Source organism: Gracilinanus agilis, chromosome 1 (genome assembly GCF_016433145.1).
Source record: "Gracilinanus agilis isolate LMUSP501 chromosome 1, AgileGrace, whole genome shotgun sequence".
NCBI classification, from domain to species: domain Eukaryota; kingdom Metazoa; phylum Chordata; class Mammalia; order Didelphimorphia; family Didelphidae; genus Gracilinanus; species Gracilinanus agilis.
The window spans coordinates 758,146,270-758,165,919 of record NC_058130.1 but is presented as its reverse complement, the minus strand read 5'-3'; the positions used below and the strand labels follow the sequence as shown (position 1 = coordinate 758,165,919).

The 19,650-nt window shown below is 44.7% G+C and overlaps 3 protein-coding genes across 3 annotated transcripts in view; 1 reads left to right on the top strand and 2 right to left on the bottom strand.

Annotated features, from left to right (window-relative positions):
* Positions 1 to 1,376, bottom strand: part of LOC123256875 (2'-5'-oligoadenylate synthase 3-like) — an 81,163-nt gene extending 79,787 nt beyond the window's left edge. Inside the window, exon 1 of the mRNA XM_044685433.1 lies at positions 1,200 to 1,376. Coding sequence (XP_044541368.1) covers positions 1,200 to 1,376 — 177 coding nt within the window. The remainder of the gene's footprint in view (positions 1 to 1,199) is intronic.
* A 5,229-nt stretch (positions 1,377 to 6,605) lies between these two features.
* On the bottom strand, positions 6,606 to 11,844 carry LOC123244976 (2'-5'-oligoadenylate synthase 1-like). Its single transcript, XM_044673664.1, has 6 exons — positions 11,656 to 11,844; positions 11,093 to 11,381; positions 8,782 to 8,963; positions 8,107 to 8,336; positions 7,094 to 7,247; positions 6,606 to 6,755 (listed from the first exon to the last, which is right to left on the bottom strand). The coding sequence occupies exons 1-6, from the start codon at positions 11,842 to 11,844 to the stop codon at positions 6,606 to 6,608; spliced, it is 1,194 nt and encodes a 397-aa protein (XP_044529599.1).
* Positions 11,845 to 12,898: 1,054 nt separating this feature from the next.
* On the top strand, positions 12,899 to 19,324 carry LOC123256874 (2'-5'-oligoadenylate synthase 1-like). Its single transcript, XM_044685432.1, has 4 exons — positions 12,899 to 13,081; positions 13,357 to 13,648; positions 18,910 to 19,088; positions 19,217 to 19,324. The coding sequence occupies exons 1-4, from the start codon at positions 12,899 to 12,901 to the stop codon at positions 19,322 to 19,324; spliced, it is 762 nt and encodes a 253-aa protein (XP_044541367.1).
* The last annotated feature ends 326 nt before the right edge of the window (positions 19,325 to 19,650 follow it).

The following is a 19,650-nucleotide window of genomic DNA, read 5'->3' as shown; positions in this document are numbered from 1 at the left end:
GGATAAGTCTGACTCTGTCACTCCCCTGCTCAAGAAGCTTCAGTGACTCCCTATTATAATCCCTAGATCAACTTCAAATTCTTCTTTGCCATTGAAAACCCTTCCAAGGCTGGCTACTGGCTGCCTTTCCAGGGTTTCCCCCTTTCCCATCCATTCTCTACACAGCTGCTAAAGTGATTTTTCTAAAGGATAAGTCTGACCCTGTCACTCCACTGCTCAAGAAGCTTCAGTGACTCCCTATTATAATCCCTAGATCAACTTCAAATTCTTCTCTTTGCCATTGAAAACCCTTCCAAGGCTGGTTACTGGCTGCCTTTCCAGGGTTGAGGTAAATGACTCTCCTATCCTTCTTTGCAGTCACAGTGGCCATGGGTTCCTTTCTGATTTTACACTGACCGACCCACATTCCTGGAAAGCTGTCTCAGAATACTTCATTCAGGGGGCAGCTGGGTAGCTCAGTGGATTGAGAGCCAGACTTAGAGATGGGAAGTCCTAGGTTCAAATCTGGCCTCAGACACTTCCCAGCTGTGTGACCCTGGACAAGTCACTTGACCCCCCATTGCCTACCCTTACCAATCTTCTGCCTTGGAGCCAATACACAGTATTGACTCCAAGACGGAAGGTAAGGGTTAAAAAAAAAAAAAAGAATACTTCATTCAATTCAATTGAATCAGCATTCATTAAGCCCCTACTGTGTGCTCAGATCAAATCCCACCTTTCCCAGAGTCCCTTCCTGATTTCTCCCCAGGGGTGATGCTGCCTCTACCTTCCTTCCTCCCCCTTAGCATGAAAAACATATTTCTATATTCATTTTTTTGGTAAGAGGACACTCATATAAAATCCAAACTGCAGAATAAAAACCCAAATAAACCAAGATGAAAGATAGTCTGCTTTGCCACTCTGGAGCTGGGCAGCATTTCTTGTCAGAAGTCCCTTAGAACTGTCTGGAATCATTTTTTGCTGAGATGACTTTGTTTACTTTTGCAGTATTGTATTTGGCCATTTCCTGCAGCAGAATGTAAGCTTGCTTTTGCCTCTGTGCCCTCGGTGTCGCCCATAGTGCCTGGCACAGAGCAGGAATGCCTGTGTGTGGATGGGCTGTGCCCGTGGGTCTGAGGCTCCCAGCCTCCAAAGGTGCCCTGTCATCCTGGCTCCCCCCCTGTTCTCATCCCCTGGAAGGTCTTCCGGGCTTTACTCACCTTAATCACTTTCAGCACTCGGACCCTGGCAGTGGAGCTCTGGAAACACTTCTCCCGCAGCACTCTGCAAATGGTGTTCACTGCTTGGCTCACCTGGTCCAGGAAGGCTTTGTGTGGCTTGAGCTGATCCTGGACAAACTTGTCCAGGGCCCTGGCAGGCGTCTGGTACAGATCCATGGCTCTGGGGACAACAGGAGGGATTCTGAGGGAGGGGGGAGCTGCCCTGGCTGCAGGCTTCAGAGAAAAACCGCTGCCCCTCGCCGGGTCCCAGCCAGGCTGGTCCTCTCCTCCAGCTCTGGGCCCCACAGTTGGGTGACAAAGGTGAACCCCGATCCCATTGGCTGTGGGGGAAGCCAGGTTTCCCAGCCCTCCCAGCTAGTTTCGTTTCCTCTGAAGGGCAGGCTCTGCTAGTGGAAGGAAATGAGAGGCTGGAGCCCAGAGGGAGAGGTGGGGATGGAGGGAAGGAGGACAAGTCAGAGGAAATGAGAACCATGTCCCCTAGGAGACAGCCTCAGGGGGAGGGCACTGGGGCCGCGCTCTTGCCCTTTGTAGCTCCCGAAAACAACCTCGGTGCCCCAGGCAGCCTCTCCCCTGGCTCTGCAAACCTGGGGCGTGGAGGAAATTGTGGCTTCCGCCCCTTTTCATTCATTCTCCTTCCTGCTTTCTCTCCCTTTCTTTCGATTTCCCCTTTCTGCCCGGATCCCTCAGGGACTCCTCACTGCCTTGCTCTTCTGTCTCTCCAGAGGGAACCAGAACCTTCTCCTCCCTCCAGCTCTCCCTGTACCTCTCGAGGTCCTGGCCCCAAACTTGGAGATGTCTCAGCTGGAAGGGTCCACTCTTTCCTCAGCAGCCTGTTCCACCACTGAGTCCTCAGAGAAGCAGTTAAACCAAACCAGCTGGCAGGATGACTGAATTGTAACAGGTTCAAGGAGAGGAGGAAGGGACCTGGATCCCCTCTTCTCTGGAACCAGGACCGACCACTGGGATCAGTCAAAATTTGGCTGCTTTTCAGGATTGTTCTCATTTATGTTCTTATCATTCTCTCCATTGTGATCTTGGTTCTGGATCTTTCACTCTGACCAGTCTAGCACAGTGAAAAGAGCTTAAGATTTTGAAGCCCTGATAGAGCCCAGGTTCAAATGCTGTCTCACATGCTTATTAGCGACCTTGGGGAAATCAGTTAACCTCCATCTACCTCAATTTTCTCATCTGTAAAATGGGGATAATAGCCCCTTCCTCCCAGGGTTCTTAGGAGCATCAAATGAGAGAACATATATAAGTACAGTGCTTTGTTTTCATTCAAAAAGTTTGAAAGTCCTTTATTTCACTGAATACCCTTTTTTTTTTCCTGCTCAGTTTTTTTTTTTAAAGCCTTAACTTCTGTGAATTGGCTCATAGGTGGAAGAGTGGTAAGGGTGAGCAATGGGGGTCAAGTGACTTGCCCAGGGTCACACAGCTGGGAAGTGTCTGAGGCCAAATTTGAACCTAGGACCTCCCTTCCTACTAAGTTTTGCTGGGTAAATGATTCTTGGTTGAAGTCCTAACATTTTCTTGGAGGCTTTGAATGCAGCCATAATGACTTTTTTGTCTTCCAAGTTCATAGCCCTAACAACAAAACTTTCTATGTTAATTTTTTTTTTATTTTGCTTTTTTTCCTGCTTTTTTCTTTTCTTTTAACCGAAAAAATTGTTAAAATTGGGCTCTGTTCTTGTGCTGAAAGAAGCACTGTCCTAAGCATCAGGTTCTTGGTGCAGTTACTTCAAAGCTAGCTCTAGGAATTTATACATTTTCAGTTCTTCCATGGTGGTATGCTCTGCTTTATGAACATCCACAACCCTCTTTTCCACCTTGGAACTCTGACCAGGATCCCACCTTCCCCTGTAGCTGCAAGCTCTGGTGTGTGCCAGTGCTCCTCCTATCCCGGAGACTGCAACCCAGGACTACAACCTTGATCTGCATATGGGCAATGGGACAAGAGTTTTATAGCCAGAGCCAGCAAGGAGACCCCTGTAAATCTCCTTCTGAGCAGCTGTTTGATGTCCCCCTCCCCCCCTTATATGTGTAGCTGAGAGCTCCAGATTGTTTTGATGATTACCACTTTATGGTATAGTTGAGAGGTATGGCTAAGCCATCTTCCTTCTCACTTCAGAAGGTCAGACATCCATCCCACAGATACTGCCCCCCTCCTCCTATCCCCAGGCAGTGCTAGACTATTTGGAAACTGTGATTGGCCCCTGTGAAGAGAGGAATGAACAAGAAGTCTCCATAAAAGAAGCCCTGAACTCCTTCCTTAGACACTTCCCAGCTATGTGACCCTGGGCAAGTCACTTAAACTCCATTGCCTAGCTGTAAAGGTTAAAATTAATGGTTGGACAATAATTATATGAAATTATGTGGTCTCCAGTATTTATTATATCTTGAGTCAGAACATTTATTTACAAATATTTTCAAATGGAGAGGAAACAATAAAGAAGAGAAATGTGAGGGGGGGGATGGAGAAGTTATCTCTCCTATCAACCTAAATGTTTTGTTCCTGCCTAATCCAGGCAGAAATTAATTAGCTCTCAAACAGAAAGTCTGATAGTGAGGGACCTCCTCCCAGATGGAAGCTAGTCTCTCCAGCAGGTAGGAAAGAGGTTAGACTTTCACTTACTCAGTGAAGTAATCCAAGAGTCAGAGTCCAATGAGAAGCTGAGCTCTGAGCCCACAATCCAAGCTGTAGTCTCCATCAAAGCTCCCTCAAAGACTATCCAAGACTATCTCCAGAAGACAATCTCTTCAGACTCTCTTCTTCAAGACCAACTCCTCCTAAGGAGTTCAGGGCTTCTTTTATGATGACTTCTTGTTCATTCCTCTCTTCACAGGGGCCAATCACAGTTTCCAAATAGTCTAGCACTGCTGGGGGGGGGCAGTGTCTGTGGGATGGACTTCTCACCTTCTGAAGGTTAAGTTCTCATCAAAAAAGATTCACAGATTCCCAGCTGATTGAATCAAAAAGGTCCACAGTTTCCTGATTGATTGCATGGTGTGAATTTTCTAAGTATCTTGCTAGCTTCTCATCTAGTACTAAGTAGGGTGTTTAATCTTTTGTTGATTCAATTTAAAAGTAGACAAAGGGGAGTGAATCCTGTCTATAGTCTAGTGAGGTACTAAGTAGGGGTATTAAGTTAGTGTAAACTCAGGATAGAAAATAGAGTAAAGAATTCTCTTTCATGTAGTCCTTACCACCCTTCTACATACATGGTTCTAAGGCAGAAGGTAAGGGTTTAAAAAACAAAGCACATAATTGTGTGCCATCATGATTCTCTTAGCATCAAGCTTTCCAGATTCTGCTTATGAAGAGACATCCTAGGCATTCTATACATGTCTTAGACTCCAATTACATGTTGTTTTTTTCAATATAATTGCTTTCCTTTCAAATCTCTTGTATTTAAAAACAATTTTGAGATGGGGGGACCATAGGTTTCGACAAACTGCTGAAGGGGTTCAGGACACACAAAAAAGATTAAGAATCCTAGACACAAACAATGATCATTTGAGGAGGAATAGGGAATGGACAAGTAGGAAGGAGAGGAAAAACTTCCTGTAAGTCAAAGTAGGTAAATTTAGCCTTGAAGGAACCCAGAGATTCTGAGAGAGAGAGGTGAGAAGAAAGTATATGACAGATATCTCTTATCCTCTTTAATACTTATTGCATACATTTCCTCCTCTGAAGTCCTTTTCTGATGCCCCACTTCAGCAAGAGCCACCCTAGGCTCTTGAAAGTCTTGCCTTTAGTAGAACTCCAGATTTGAGAAGTTCCTTTTACCCTATATAGACTCCAAATATGGAGTATGGATATCTGTTGCTCAAGGGCCAGTCTACTTGAGTCTGGAAGGGACCATCCACATAAGGTTGGCCACTAAGGGATGGAGTCTTTTAATCATAGCAACCAGTGATGGCAAACCTATAGCACAGGTACCAAAGATGGCATGGAGAATGCTCTCTGTGGGAACTCCGTCCCCACCCCAGGTCATTACTAGAAAGGCAGAGGGAATTTGGCAGAGCTTCTCCCCTTCTCCTCCCCACCACACCTGATGACACCTTTTCACATCCCCCATCCCTCTGGCCAGCAGCCCAATGGGAGCTCCCAGAGGGTAAGATTAGAGGCTCACAGGTGGTAGAGCTGGAGAGGAGTGGAGCTCACAGGGCACTCATCTCCCCTTCTCTATACTTTTGAGAATGTCCCTCACTTCACTCATCCCTCTACCCAGCAGCCCAATGGGAGTACTTTCTCCCTCCCACTGGGGTAAGGGGGGGGGGCAAGGCAGATCAGGCATTGGGGGAGGGGCATGGGATTTGGTCTGGGGGCTAGGGTCTAGCACTCCATCTCTAAAAGGTTCACCATCACTGATAGCAAGTCATGATGACAGCTCTGGAGGGGTCACCACAGGCACCTATGAAAGAGGAATCTTCATGTCCTTGCAAGATTGATTAAAGTAAGCATTTCTGTTTTATAAATTGGGAGACCGAGACCCAGGGAGAAGAAATGGACAAATTATATGAAGCATTTATTATGATTGTTAAAGGCTGCCTACAGCTGCTTCAAATCTAGTTCTCAATCTGGTGTAAATGACTGAAGAGACACTAGCAAGGGAGATCAAAGTCAATTTTACTCAGTAAGCATACAATTGGTACCTACAGATCAAGGATACATGCTGATTATTCTGGGGAATGCCTGATCTCCCCTTGACTACCTAATCCTCATGGAGATGCCATCTGAATGGGACAGCTGGGGCAGTCCACAAAGGGTGAATTGCCCTCATGGGCATAACTGCTTATTCTGTTCAGCTTCCAGGTGTCATCCCCAATGTAAGGATTGAAACTTATGCTTGAGACAAACAAAACACCATAGTCTTTCAGCCACCTGCTGTTTCATTCCCTAAATCCCACATGTCAACAAGCCCTTACAATGTGCCAGGAGGCATAGTGCTAAAGGCTAAACAAAGAAACCCACCACCTCCAAAAAAGACAAAACCAGTTCCTGTTCTCAAAGAGCTCACAGTCTAATGGGGAGACAACATGCTAAATATTACACATAAATGAGATCTAGACAGGACAAATGGGAGGTGGTTTGAATTTCTAGCAGTATTCTAATCTAGGGATCACAGGATCATACCATCACAAATCTAGAAGATCCCCTTTTCTTTTTGACCCAACCTGTCCTTGTCCAATGATATATGTTATCCATATAAAGATGTTACTACATGTTTCTGATAAAACGTGCATTCACTGTTCCCTGTTGGCCTCTAATCTCTTTGGAATCACAGAACTTTAGAGTTGAGAAGGACTTTCCCAGCTTTCTTATCTAATTCTTCCTGTTCTCCCTCTGAGGTCACAGAGAGCTGGGAGATGGAAGGACAAGACTCAGAGAATTGTGCAGTAAGACTCTTCTTCTTTGGGCAGTTCATTGTGGAAGTGATGATTGCATTGTAGACTGAGACTGTGAGTAGGAAAGGTCTCTATTGATTCATGGAATAAGAAAAAACCATCCCTTCCATATGGAGTCTGCTTCACCTAAAAGAGAATAAGCAGGTGGGAAATCAAGGAAGACACCACTGAACTTTTTCAAATCCCAAACATGGTCGGAAATGCCAGTCTCATGGTGTTATATGATGGGCAGAGCCCGTATTAAATATTCTTGTTCTGCTCAGAGCCCCAGGAACAGATTCCCTCCCCCCAACCCCCCAGATTCCAAGTTCAGTTGATGGAGTCTGAGATCAGAGGAAGAAGAAGGTGCTATGTAGAGTCAAAGATTCTACATAGACTACAAAGACTCTACAAAGACTATGATCCCAAAGGTGTCCTCCCTGGGGGTCTGACACACATAAAGACCAAAAAGGGCTCTCACTTACTGGCACTTTCCATGGCTCCACCCTGGTACCATCCATCTTTTCAAAACAGGGGGCAGATAACCACATTCGAGCTTGTTGTGCCAGTCTGTCCCAGCGCCATCGACTTCCGCCCCCCACATCTCCAGTTGGGTCAGCTGGATCCAGGATCACTGGCCTAAAAGGTAAGGCAGAGAGCTGAGGCTAAAGAAGAGATTCCTCTCAGGGAGCCAAGGCCAAGAAACTATTTGCTCTAGGTCTATCCCTCTCTAAATCCTTCAAGAATCTTAATCTACAGTAATATTAATAGTCACCATTTCCATATTTTGTGGTTCCAAAGCCTTTGCCTTCAGGATCACAATCATTCTTCCCATAGGACCCACTATGTGTGCCACAGAGGAGGATATTGAGGCCCAGAGAAGAATCTTGCCCATAGTCATACAACTAGTGAGTAGGGAAGAACCAGGGACCAGGACCTGGCCCACTGGGGACCATGGAAAACTAGGTTTCCATGTAGGAAGTGCTTAAGGATGTGGCTTATGATCCAAAGTCAGACACAGAGGTAAGGGCTGGGGAGAGAGAAAGCACACACTAACCATTGATTAGTATCTTATCTGTGCATGCACTGAATCTGATTATCTTTCAAGTTCTCAAAGGATCTCAGTGAATTCCTGAAAAATGAAGTTGGATCAGATTCAACCAAAAGGACTCTTTTAGGACCTGAGAGAGAATTCTTAACCCAAAAGAATTAAGCTTGACTACCAGAATTTCAGACAGCATCCCAGGGAAAAAATTTGGGGAGATAAGTGAGTGTTTCTAGGAGTTCTGATAACATATCATGAAGTCAATCTGACCTTCCATGTACACATGGGACCATTTTATGGCCAGGCCATGATGAGTCCAAATCTCAGCCATAGGCTTAGCTTTCTGTTTCCAAAGTGGTGGCCTGAGCCAGGGCAGAAAGGTTCAGGGGACCAGAGCAATCAGCTTGGAAGCTTTGCAGACTTTGAGGATGGGGTGGATCCTCTCTCTGGTACCTGGGTTTCTGGAGCTGAGAACGAAGGTAATCTCCAATGATATCATTATCAAAGTCATAATAGACGGTCCAGTAGACCAAGAGCTGTTGGTATTGTTGGATCAGGTACAGGACTGTCCGGAAACCCTGGGCTGTGTTAAAATAAGTTTCTTTGCTTCCATGTTCCCAGGCATAGATGGTCAGGAGCTCTAGGGCATACTGAGGTGGGAGTGAATCCACTTTCTCTTTGCACTAAAAAGGAAGAAGAAAGAACTGAGAATGATCACCCTCTTGATCAATAGGGTTGGTATTCCTCCCTTCTTTCTATCACAACCCCATGTGCCTACATGTCTCTCCCAACAGAATGCAACCTACTTGAGAGTAAGAATTGTTTTAGTTTCTTATAGTTGTATTCCCAGGGGCACCTACTAGATATCTTCTAAATGCATTTGATTAATGGAATAAAATATGGTTCCTATGCATCATGTTCATCCTGTCCTGACTTTTAATCTTGTCCCAACCAACAGGGCAGAAGTCATCTATTATAGCTCTTTCATTTTAGAGCTGAGGAAGGGGCTAGGTGATGTGCTTAAGGCCACACAGCTGGTGAGTGGCATGGGCAATTGAATGTCCATTCTTCTCTCATGGCCCTTCCTGCTCAAGCTCATATCTCCCAGGTAACCAAGAAGATTCCTACCATTTTATACCAGTGTTTCACCAATCGGATCAGACTTTTGAGCTTGGTATCGCGCTGTTTGAGGAAGCGCTTTTGTAGTTCTGTGAAACACGTAGAGAATTCTCCCCCTCTCCCTGAGGATTCCTTTATGAGATCAATGTAGACCTTGGGGTTAGGTTTTCTGAGGTCTCTGCTCAGTTGACCTGTTGGGGGAAAATGTGTGCAATTCAGTTAGCATTTAATTAGCACCAGCTCTGTTCAGAACACATAAGTAGAGAAGGCCAGTTGGGGTGGGATCCTGGGTGAGAGATGGGAATAAAAAGCAGGCTCTACCCACCAGGAGCGGGAATTCGAAAAAAAGCAACTTACACATGAAAGGGCTGACAAGAAAGGGTGCTGAAAGTGAGTGCTGCAGGAATGGATGGGAAAAAGATCGCTGTGGTCTGAGGGCATCCAGGAAGGCTTCCCAGAGGAGTAGGATTTATATGAGGTATGGAAGGATGAGAAGAATTTACATAAATGGAGTAGAAAGAAGGCATTCCTGAAGGTCAGCATAAGCTGAACATGGGGCTATGGGTGGGAGTGGTTAGGGTTTGTTCATGGATCATTGAGAAAACCCACCTGATGGGAGCAGAGGAGGGAATACTGGAGAAGAGACAGAGAAAAAGATAGATAAAGCTCAGGGTCAGGTTTTGTTTAGGAATAAAACTAAGATCTTGGCAACTGGTTCCTTTACTTCATGGCAAATAGAGGCAGAAAAAATGGAAGCAGTGTTAGATTTTGTGTTCTTAGACTCAAAGATTACTGCAGCTAGACACTGTGACCATGAAAAGACACTTGTTCCTTGGAAGAAAGTGATGGTCAATCTAGACAGCAAGAAAGAAAAGGGAAGAGCAGAGGATAAGATGGATAAAGAGTGTCATGGAAACCACAAAGATGAGCTTCGACATTTAGAGAGTGGAGGACAGAAGAGCCTGGCTTATGATGGTCCATGGGGTCATGAAAAAAGTCTGATGAGACTGAATGACTCCACCACTAAATCGGTAAGTCTGGCACACTTAATGTTTGCTCTCTGTCAAATTCCGTGGTGTCTATTTTTATTCCTCTGTACCTAAAAACCTAGATCATAATTGGGTGTGGCCCTAAGTCATTAGATTTTCCAACTAGAAGGGGCCTGAGAGATCCTCTAGACTGGGGGTTCTTAAATGGGGTTCCACAAAGGTTAAGAAGTTATTTGAAAAAGTGGCTATTTCCATCTAATTGATTTCCTGATAATCCTTTGTATTTTATTTCATACATTTAAAAACCTCATCCTGAGAAGGGATCCACAGGCTTCACCAGACTCATCCTCCCTCAATGCTAATGGTCTTCCCTCTGTTCACTATTTCTAGTTTCTCCTCCTGTAGCTTGTTTGTGCACAATTGCTCAAACCTTGTCTTCTCCATTAGACTGAGCTTCTTGAGAGCTGGAGCCATTTAGGAATTGGGATTTGAAGTCCTCTTTTCTGAAGCAAAATCCGCTGATTTTCTCTCAGGGCCACATTGCCCCAGCCTAAGCCAGCCCACTCCCCAGGAATCAGGAGGAGAAACTCTTGTTTGCTTGTGCACCAAGACAGGAAACTTTGCCGATAGAAATAAGCTGAGGTTGGGACTGAAGCAAGAGACCTGGGCAGGGTCTCCTCATTCTGGGCTGGAGGACTCAGAAACCAGATTGAAAGCTTCTCACCTAGAACAACCTAGACTGGAAACAGAACCAGGTTCACCCTACTGATTGACCTTGATTGACTTCAGTCTGAAGGTAAGACTTTGAGGGTTGGTCCATGAATTATTGACCTCAAATTCTACTTCATAACAACTCTGGGGAGTTGGTGTAATTATGATTCACATTTTATAGATGAGCAAACTGAGTCAGAAGTCAAGTGATTTGCCCAAGGTCATGCAGCTAGCAAGGCTAGATTTGAACTTGGGTCTTTCTGACTGCCAGTCCAGGACTCTATCCACTACACCAACCAGCTGTCTTTCAAGACCCTTTCATCTAATCTAATACCTACCTTTCACTTCCTGGACAACTGAGAGGCAGAGAAAGGTAGTGCCTGGCCAGAGGGTACAGGAAATGTAGGAGCTGGAATCTGAAGCCCTCTTTTCTGATATTAAATCCACTGATCCTTTCCCTGAGGCCTCCCCAGTCCCCCATGATAGGAACAGAAACTCCAGCCCCTGGGCTTGTGGGCCAAGGGGAGAGTCTTTGGGGCTGGAGATAAGCTGAGGTTGGAAGCAGGGTCTCCTCTTTCTGGACCTCTGGGGACCCAGGGACCAGAGTGGGGGCTTCTTACCTAGAACATCAAAGGCTGGGAGTACATCAAAGTCCACTGAATCACTGATGCCAGGAAATTTCAGTCTGAAGCCGAGCACTCGAGGGTTGGACCACTTGTTTTCCTCAAATTTGATTTCAAACATCCACCTTTGTTCACGTTGACATGCCTCCAGCTGTTTCTTGATTTCCTTAATGAACTCACTTCGGCGATCAATCTGGTCCTGATAGCTTCTGAGATTGCTGAGAAACACCACCAGGTCCGCATCGGAGCGTCCTCTCAGGGCTGTACCTTTGCCAGATGAACCTCCCTGAAAGGAGCAGAAAGTGAGCAGCGAGATCATCCCTGAAGGCCAGGGGAAAGAGGATGGCCATGGAAAGCCAAATGCCTCTTCCCTCGGAATTGCAACCCTGGATGTCCCACCTCAGCTCAGCTCTGCTTATCCCTATGTTCCCAGCCTGGCTTTTTAGGGCTCCCAGAGGATACTCCTCCTGCCCTTCTGCCTGGAGCTTCTCTCTCTACCTTTAGCCTCTCTCTGCCCAGATTCTCAGAGAAGCAGAAAAAGAAAGCAGTCCTGGACTCACCTTCACAACTTTGGTCACCCGAACTGGCGTCCATGTATCCTGGAAACATCTCTCCTTTAGGAAGGAGCAGATGATGTTAATGGCCCTTTTGAGCTCAATCCGGAAAGAGGTATCAGGCAGGAGAAAGTCTTCAATGTACTTGTCCAAGCTCTTTGGCGGGATGTACCACAAACCCAGTTCTCCTGCCATCTGCACAGAGAGAGTGAGGGCACAGAGAGCTCAGTGCCTAGCCTGGCTGAGAACTGTGCTGTCTCCTTCTCTCCTATTGCTCCACTCCTGGCCACCTCCTTTTAAAGATTGCTGCTTAGCTCAGTTTCGGTTTCCTGAACAGGACTGGTATGATAAAGGGTTGGGCCCTACTTCCAGCTGTTGCACTACAGACTGTGCCTGTCTGTTTATTTGTTTTTCAGTCTTTACCTCCATTTAAGAATCACTACCATATCTCACACCCTATACCCTTAAGGCATTTTCCCAAGGGACAGGAGCAAACTTGGAGTCCCCCCAAACCCAGTTGACAGTGCTTAGAACAGTGTCTGGCACTTAGTAAACGTGATCTAAATTTTATTTCCCATCCAGGCTGCCTCTCGAGGTCCCAGTTCAGCCTAAGAGAGCCTCCCTCAAATATAAACTCCGGGACTGATGCTCAAGAGGGCGCTGACCAGCAGGAGCTGAGCTGATTTGAGGGAAACCAGAAAACAGCATTTCCAATGAATGCAGATGACAGAAAAGCCAATCATGGCTCTGGAGGATTGTTTATGAGGCATCCCTACCCTCTTCTGGCAGAGAGGAGGACTAGAGTAGAATTTCTTCACAGTGTCAGAAAACATTTTTTTGATAGGGTTGTTTATGTTTAATTTTTTGTTGTTACAAAGGAGGGTTCCATTTGGGCATAAGAGGGGTCATTATTTCCAAGAAGACCAGGATGTAACCACAAAAGGCATCAATAACACTTTTTTCTTTTTCTCTTTTAATTTTATTTTCTTTTTACCTCAATTACATGTAAAAAAGTTTCCAACATTTTAAAAAGAATTTTGAGTGTCAGCAAAACATCTTCAAAAAATAGATGCAGTCTAGAGTGTCTAGCTCTGGTCAAGCCCTGTACAGGAAAATGAAACTGATCCAAAAGGTTGGGCTCACTTATGGAGGAATGTCCTGGGTGGAGCTAAAGCAGAAACAGAGTAGTAAAGTCCTCAGTCAGCTGGCTTTCAATTCCCTCACTCTCTCAGTGCAGGGTATGGACACCATGCAGAGCAGGCTGTGGAACACCCAAGCAAAGGACCTGGACAAGTACATTGAGGAGCACCTCTTGCCTGATACCACTTTCCGGACAGAGATCCGATGTGCCATTGACATCATCTGCTCCTTCCTAAAGGAGAGATGCTTCCAAGGTCTTGGGAAGTCAGTTCAGGTGACCAAGGTTGTGAAGGTGAGCCCAGAGATGCTTTCTTTTTCTGCTTATCTGAGAATGTGGACAAGGGAAGAAGGGTGAGGGTAGGGAGAAGTTCCAGGCAGGGGGAGGATCCTCTGGAGGCCCTTAGGAATTAGGTTTGGAACATGGGGATGAGCAGAGCAGAGGTAGGATGTCCAGGGTAGGAATTCTGAGGGAGGGGGCAGTTGGTTTTTCATGGCCCTCCTCTGTTCCTGGGCCAAGAAGGTCTTTCTTCAGGGATGATCTCACTGCTCACTTTCTGTCCCTTTCAGGGAGGTTCATCTGGCAAAGGCACAGCCCTGAAAGGATGTTCAGATGCAGACCTGGTGGTGTTTCTCAGCAATCTCAAAAGCTATCGGGACCAGATAGATCGCCGAAGTGAGTTCATTGAGGAAATCAAGAAACAGATGGAAGCATGTCAGCATGAGCAAGGGCAGAAGTTTGAAGTCAAGTTTGAGGTCTACAGTTCCAGGACCAACCCTCGAGCGCTGAGATTTAGTCTGAAGTCGACCAAGATCAGCCAATGGGTGGACTTTGACGTACTTCCAGCCTTTGATGTTCTAGGTAAGAAGCCCTCAACCTGGTTCCTGGGTCTCCCAGCCCAGAATGAAGACACCCTGCTACCTGAAGAGCAGACCCTGCCCAGGTCTTTCCCCTTAGCCCCAACCTCAGCTGATTTCTCTCAAAAGTCAATAAATATCAAATCCGGCCTCAGACACTTCCCAGCTGTGTGACCCTGGGCAAGTCACTTGACCCCCATTGCCTACCCTTACCACTCTTCCACCTATAAGTCAATACACAGAAATTAAGGGTTTTAAAAAAAAGTCAATAAATAAGCATTAAGTATGTAATGGATGGCAGGCCCCGTGCTGCATTTTGGGGACACAAAGAAAGATAGAGACCAATCTCTGCTCTTAAGGAATTTATAGTCTAATTGGAGAAACAACATGTAAACAACCATATAAGTACAAACACACTATATACAGGATAAACTGGAGCTAATCAAAGGAGGGAAGGAATTAGAATTTAAATAAAGAGGATCAGAAAGGGTTTCCTTTTGAAGGAGGGATTTTATTTTGAATTTAAAGGAGGTCAGGAAAGCTGGGAGGCAGAGATGAGGAGGGAGATCATTCCAGGAATGGAGGAGAGCCAGAAAATACTTGGAGCTGAGAGAAGGTCTGTCCTGTTAGACAGCAAAGATGCTAGTATTACTGGATCATAGATTACATGGCAGGGGAGTGGAAGAAGACTGGAGAACTTAGAAGTGGGGGGCCATGGTTATGAAGGGCTTTGAATGAGAAACAGAGGACTTTAGATTTGATGCTGGAGGTAACAGGCTGCCACTGGAGTTAACTGAGTACATTCAATTGAGGAAGATCCACCTGAGAGCTGAGAGGAAGATGCCTCTAGTGGGGAGAGACTTGTAGAAGGGAAACCACAGGCAAGAGTTTAGGTGAGAGGTAATGAGGAACTGTCTTAAAGTGAAGGAAGGGTCTATCAGAGGAGAGAAGAGGACACAGAGGTGTAAGGCTGTGATAGGGGGATGGAGGAGAGATATGATGAGGGCAAAATCAGCAGGCTTTTTCAACATACTGATATGGGTCTGGTGGGGCAAGCTAGTTAGAAGTGGAAGATGACACTTGGGTTTTGAGCTTGATGACTGGGATGGTAGTGTTTCCCTTGAGAGTAATAAGGAATGGGAAGGGAGAATATTTGGAGGAAATCTGGAAATGTTGAGTTTGAGATGTCTATGGGACATCCAGTTTGATTTGTCTGGAAGGCATTTGGAGATGGAGGACCCACGGTCATTTAGGGATAGATTAGTAAGTAGCCTTGAGGATCATCAGCAAAGAGATGAGGATTGAATATATGGGAACTGATGAGATCAGATTTTCCCCTGTTGGTTCACACCCAAAGTAGCCAAGAACTTTCTGCCAGGAGCTGTGGAGTTTCTGTTTCTCTTTCATACTGGGTCTAGTACTGGATAGAGGAAAGACAGAGAACACCTGAAGCAATGGGTGCCCAGAAGAGTGAGAAGACAAAAGCAGTATGGTAGGTCAGCTGATGGGACTGGAGATGTTTAGCCTTGAGATGAGAAGAATCAGGGGGATAGGAGAAGAACCTTCAAGTATTTAATGGGGAAGAGTGATTGGACTAATGTTGCTTCGACATAGAGAGAGGAGCTAGGATGTCAAGAAAAACTTTCAAACTATTAGAACTTTTAAAATGTTGGACAGACTGCCTCAGTAGTATATTCTCTTTATTAAATGTCTTTAAGGGAGTACCTAGGTGGCTCAGTGGATAGAGCACCAAGCCTAGAAATGGGAGGTCCTGGGTTCAAAATTGGCCTAACCCGTATGAACCTTGGACAAGTCACTTTTCCCTAATTGCCTAGCCCTTACCCCTCTTCTGTAATACTTAGTATTGATTCCAAGCAAGAAGGTAAGGATTTTTTTTTTAATAAAAAGAAGTCTTTAAGCAAAAATTATGTAGTTACTGGATAGATTGATGGTAGTCAGATATATGACAAATAGAAAAATAAAGCACTTAGTAGGCATGCCAAGCACTTTTGCACTAGAGTTTCAAAGACAAGTAAAGAAGGGCAACGAGGTGGTTCAGGGGATTGAATACCATGTCCAGAGACAGGAAGGCCTGGGTTTATATCCATCCTCAAATACTTTTTAGCTATGACCCTGGGCAAGTCATTTAACCCTTATTATCTTCTGCCTTGGAAGCAACACACAGTATAGATTCTAAGATGGAAGGTGAGGGTTAAAAAAAACAACCAGCAAAGACAAGTAAAGGAACAGCCCGATATTATAATGGAGATTGATGATAAGACCAGAAAGGGGCCAATGGTTTTGAGTCCAGAAGATAGCACAGAGTTGTATTTATCCACAAAGGGATAGAGATAGTGAAGGGAGAACTTCAGGGTGACGGCTTAGGAAAGAACTGATGGGATTAGAGTTTAGATTGTGGTGAAGATGAACAGGTTTGGTAAAGAAGAGGGAGAGAGGACATGATAAAAGATCCTGAGCAGAGGGAGGAATTTTTGAGGTTGGGAATTCAAGAATATTGCTAAGATGGGGCAGGAAATGAGTAAATCAAGTAAATGAGTAGTTAGAGATTGGTGAGAATCCCAATTTCTATGTTGATATGATGCCAGAAATTTGTCCAATCTACAGTAAAACAACCGAGGCAGAGCTCTGAGCCAATAACTATTTATGAAAGGAATCGGACCCCTTCAACAAATAGGATCCCAAGCCTTCCTCCAGGTCTGAAATCCTAATACCACCCCTTCTTCCAAGGTACAACATTTGTCATCTTTAAGTTCAAACAATAATCTATTGGCATAGTCCTTTCTGGAATGGTACAACTCAAAATATACATTTTTATTGGTGGTTAAATTAGGCAAGAGCAGAGATGACCACTTCCGGCTCATTTCTCCAGAAATGAGGCAGGGTCCCCAGGGGAGGAACATTTAAAGAAAGACCCTTGTGGAAGAATCAAGCAAGTCATGTTTTACTTGAAGGGTAGCCAGTCAAGAGAAGGGGCTAGAGATCCAGGGCTCTCACAATAGCCAGGAATTTCCCACCTAACCTTCTGAAGAATAGTCTTGTGACATCCTGTGTCATGAGGAACTTGGATAATCAAAACTAGGGTGGGGAACCCTTTAACTGTGCCCAAGCAAAGGGCAAGTGCTAATATGCTTCATAATCTAACATGAAGAAAGCTTACTCAGCTGTTTAACCTAACCTAACTAATCATAATGTTATTGTACAATCAGAGTCAGCTGATTATCCTTAACTTCATCAAACGTAGGTTAATGTCTCTTATTGCAAGTATAAATACTGGAGCCTGTGAAGCCCAGGAGGGCTTGACTCATAGCAGGCTAGAGCCAGGAGGAAGATAGAGCCTGGGAGAGTCCAGCCTGGAGGACAAAGCTAGGAATTCTGAGTGGGTCTGCTCAGGGGCACTGGAGATGGCCCTGCAGCAAGAAAGGGGCCATCAGTGGGCACCCTGATGGCTCCAGAGCTTCCTGGAAAGTATCAGGAGGGAGGGGACCACCCCTTGGTTATAGTGCTGTCACTTGCTATTCTTTTGGACCTTGAGGAAGCCTTTTTCCCCATTTAGTCTTCTCACCTGTGAAACTAAGGAATTGGGCTACATGATCTCTAAATTCCTTCCCAGCTCCAAATCCCAATGACTTATTGCTATGATTAATGGTGATTCAGAATAAACTCTTGTTTTCTAGAACTCATAAATAAGCTCATACAACTAGAACTGTATTTTAAGTGGGGAAGTCCTTATCAAAGGCACAGAAAGATGTGAACATAGGAATTTGGCTCCACCCCAAATCCAATTCCTTCTCCTCAAATAGTTGTTTGGAAAACTCTAAGGGCAGATAAGGAATTACAAGGACCACAATTTTGGCCCCCTTCTCTCTTTATCTCCCACTCTTCTCTAGTGAAATTATACATTGAAGAGGTATTATTACATTGATTTCTTTTAAGCATCAGTTCAAGGGGCACCTCAGTAGCTCAGGTGTGCCAGGCCTGAAAATGGGAGGTCCTGGGTTCAAATTTGACCTTGGACACTTCCTAGCTGTAATATCCTGGGCAAGTCACTTAATCCCATCTACCTAGACTTTACTGCTCTTCTACCTCAGAATTGATACAATATTGATTCTAAGATAGAAGGTAAAGGTTTAAAAACAAAACAAAACTGAGATCAAATCCCACCTTCTGCAAGAGACCTTTTTTCTCTGCTCATTCTCCACACAAAATCATCTCATTTCTATTGTAAATATTCTGCTTTTACTTAGTTAATTGTACTTTGTTGTTTCTTTTAGAATATGAGCTCCTGGAATGCAGGGATGGTGGCTTTGCCTTCTTAGTTACTCTAGCACTTAGCCCAGTGCCTGGCCCAGAATAAACAATAAACTCTTTAATAATTATTATTATAGTATAAATATTATATAAATAACATATAATAAACATACAAAATAAATAAATATTAAGATAATCATTAATTAATTAATAATAAATTTAACAAACCAGCTGACTGATAACATCCTTCAATGTTCCCAAAGTGTTTTATAGATCCCATCTCATATGTGTCTCACAAGCTGTGAGGTAGCCCCTGAAAGCATCATTAAATCCTTTTTCTTAGAAGAGAGAACTGAAGTTCAGAGAAGCTGTCACTCGCCCATGGCCACCCAGAGAAGCAGCAGAAGTGTGGCCATCTATGAACCCCTTCTTCCTGTTACGAAGTCCAATATGCTCCTCTAAGCTGTGGTGCCCTTTGCTCTTGCTAGGCTGGTTTTCTTAGTACCTTGTGGCCATGCCACCCTTATCAAAACTTTGTGCCCTCACTCATGCTCTTCTCCCTGCCTAAAATGCTTTCTTCCTGATCTTCTCCAAATTCAACCTACCTCTTCTCTGGTCTGCCCTGATACTAAATCCCTGCCCCAGACCAATGGGATCTCTCTCTCTCCCCTGGACTCTTATCACAGACTGTCTCACTTTATTTGTGTGCAAGGCAGTGAGGTTGCAGAGGCAAAGAAGGATGGGAGTATCTTGGGTCTAAGGTGGGAATCCTGCCTTGGATCCTGTGTGACTTGTGGGCAAGTCAATCTACCTCTCAGAGATTGAGACATTGATCATTTGACTACCCACTTCTCATGTCTGTTGTAAAGTAAGCGCTTTTCAAACACTGGAATATTTCTAGGACAGGACCTGACTTCTGCTCTTTCCCCATGTGAGCTCAGCACAGAGGAGATGCTGAAAAGATACTGGCTGAATTGAATTGGTTTTCCCCAACAGGCCAACTGACCACAGGCTTTAGGAAACCTGACCCCCAGGTCTACATCAATCTCATAAGGGAATCCCTGGAACCTGGAGAATTCTCTACCTGCTTCACAGAACTACAGAAGCAGTTCCTCAGCCAGAGTTGCACCAAGCTCAAAAGTCTGATCCGATTGGTGAAACACTGGTATAAAATGGTAAGAATCTTCTTGGTTATCCAGGGTGGGATAAGGTCTCACCACTGCCTCCCTGCTGTGGAGATTGCCAGGTCATTTTACTGTCTGGGCAATTCCAGTGGCCTCCTCCTTGGCCTTCCTGCCTCTAGTCCATTCTCTTTTCAGCTGCCAAAGGGCTCTTCCTGGAGTGGACCTCCAACCATGCTATCCCTCCTGCTGCCCATTCAAAAACTTCAGCCATTCCTGATTATTTCTAGGATCAAATATAAAATCTCCTCTTTGGCCCTTCCTTCCTTCCTTCCTTCCTTCCTTCCTTCCTTCCTTCCTTCCTTCCTTCCTTCCTTCCTTCCTCTCTTCTGGTTAAAGGAGGGATTTGGATTTAAGTTAGAGGGCAGGGCACAGAGTAAGAAAAACAAAAATAAATATCATTAGAATATTTTTAAATGTTCATAATAGAACAAAAGCAAAATTCAGACAGAAGTTACTTAACAAAGTTTTGTAAGTTAAGTGGAAAATGTATACAGTTTTAAAAAATCTATGAAATGCAGACTTAAATTTAATAGAGAATCATATTTTTATGTTC

Excerpts from the sequence above, each read along its gene's own strand:
- LOC123244976 (XM_044673664.1), bottom strand. The coding sequence starts at position 11,844 with ATGGCAGGAGAACTGGGTTTGTGGTACATCCCGCCAAAGAGCTTGGAC. Across the intron at positions 11,382-11,655 it reads GGGTGACCAAAGTTGTGAAG|GGAGGTTCATCTGGCAAAGG; the intron begins GTGAGTCCAGGA and ends TGCTCCTTTCAG. Across the intron at positions 6,756-7,093 it reads TGGAGCCATGGAAAGTGCCA|GTGAAGCAGACTCCATATGG; the intron begins GTAAGTGAGAGC and ends ATTCTCTTTTAG.
- LOC123256874 (XM_044685432.1), top strand. The coding sequence starts at position 12,899 with ATGCAGAGCAGGCTGTGGAACACCCAAGCAAAGGACCTGGACAAGTAC. Across the intron at positions 13,082-13,356 it reads AGGTGACCAAGGTTGTGAAG|GGAGGTTCATCTGGCAAAGG; the intron begins GTGAGCCCAGAG and ends TGTCCCTTTCAG. Across the intron at positions 13,649-18,909 it reads TCCAGCCTTTGATGTTCTAG|GCCAACTGACCACAGGCTTT; the intron begins GTAAGAAGCCCT and ends TTTCCCCAACAG.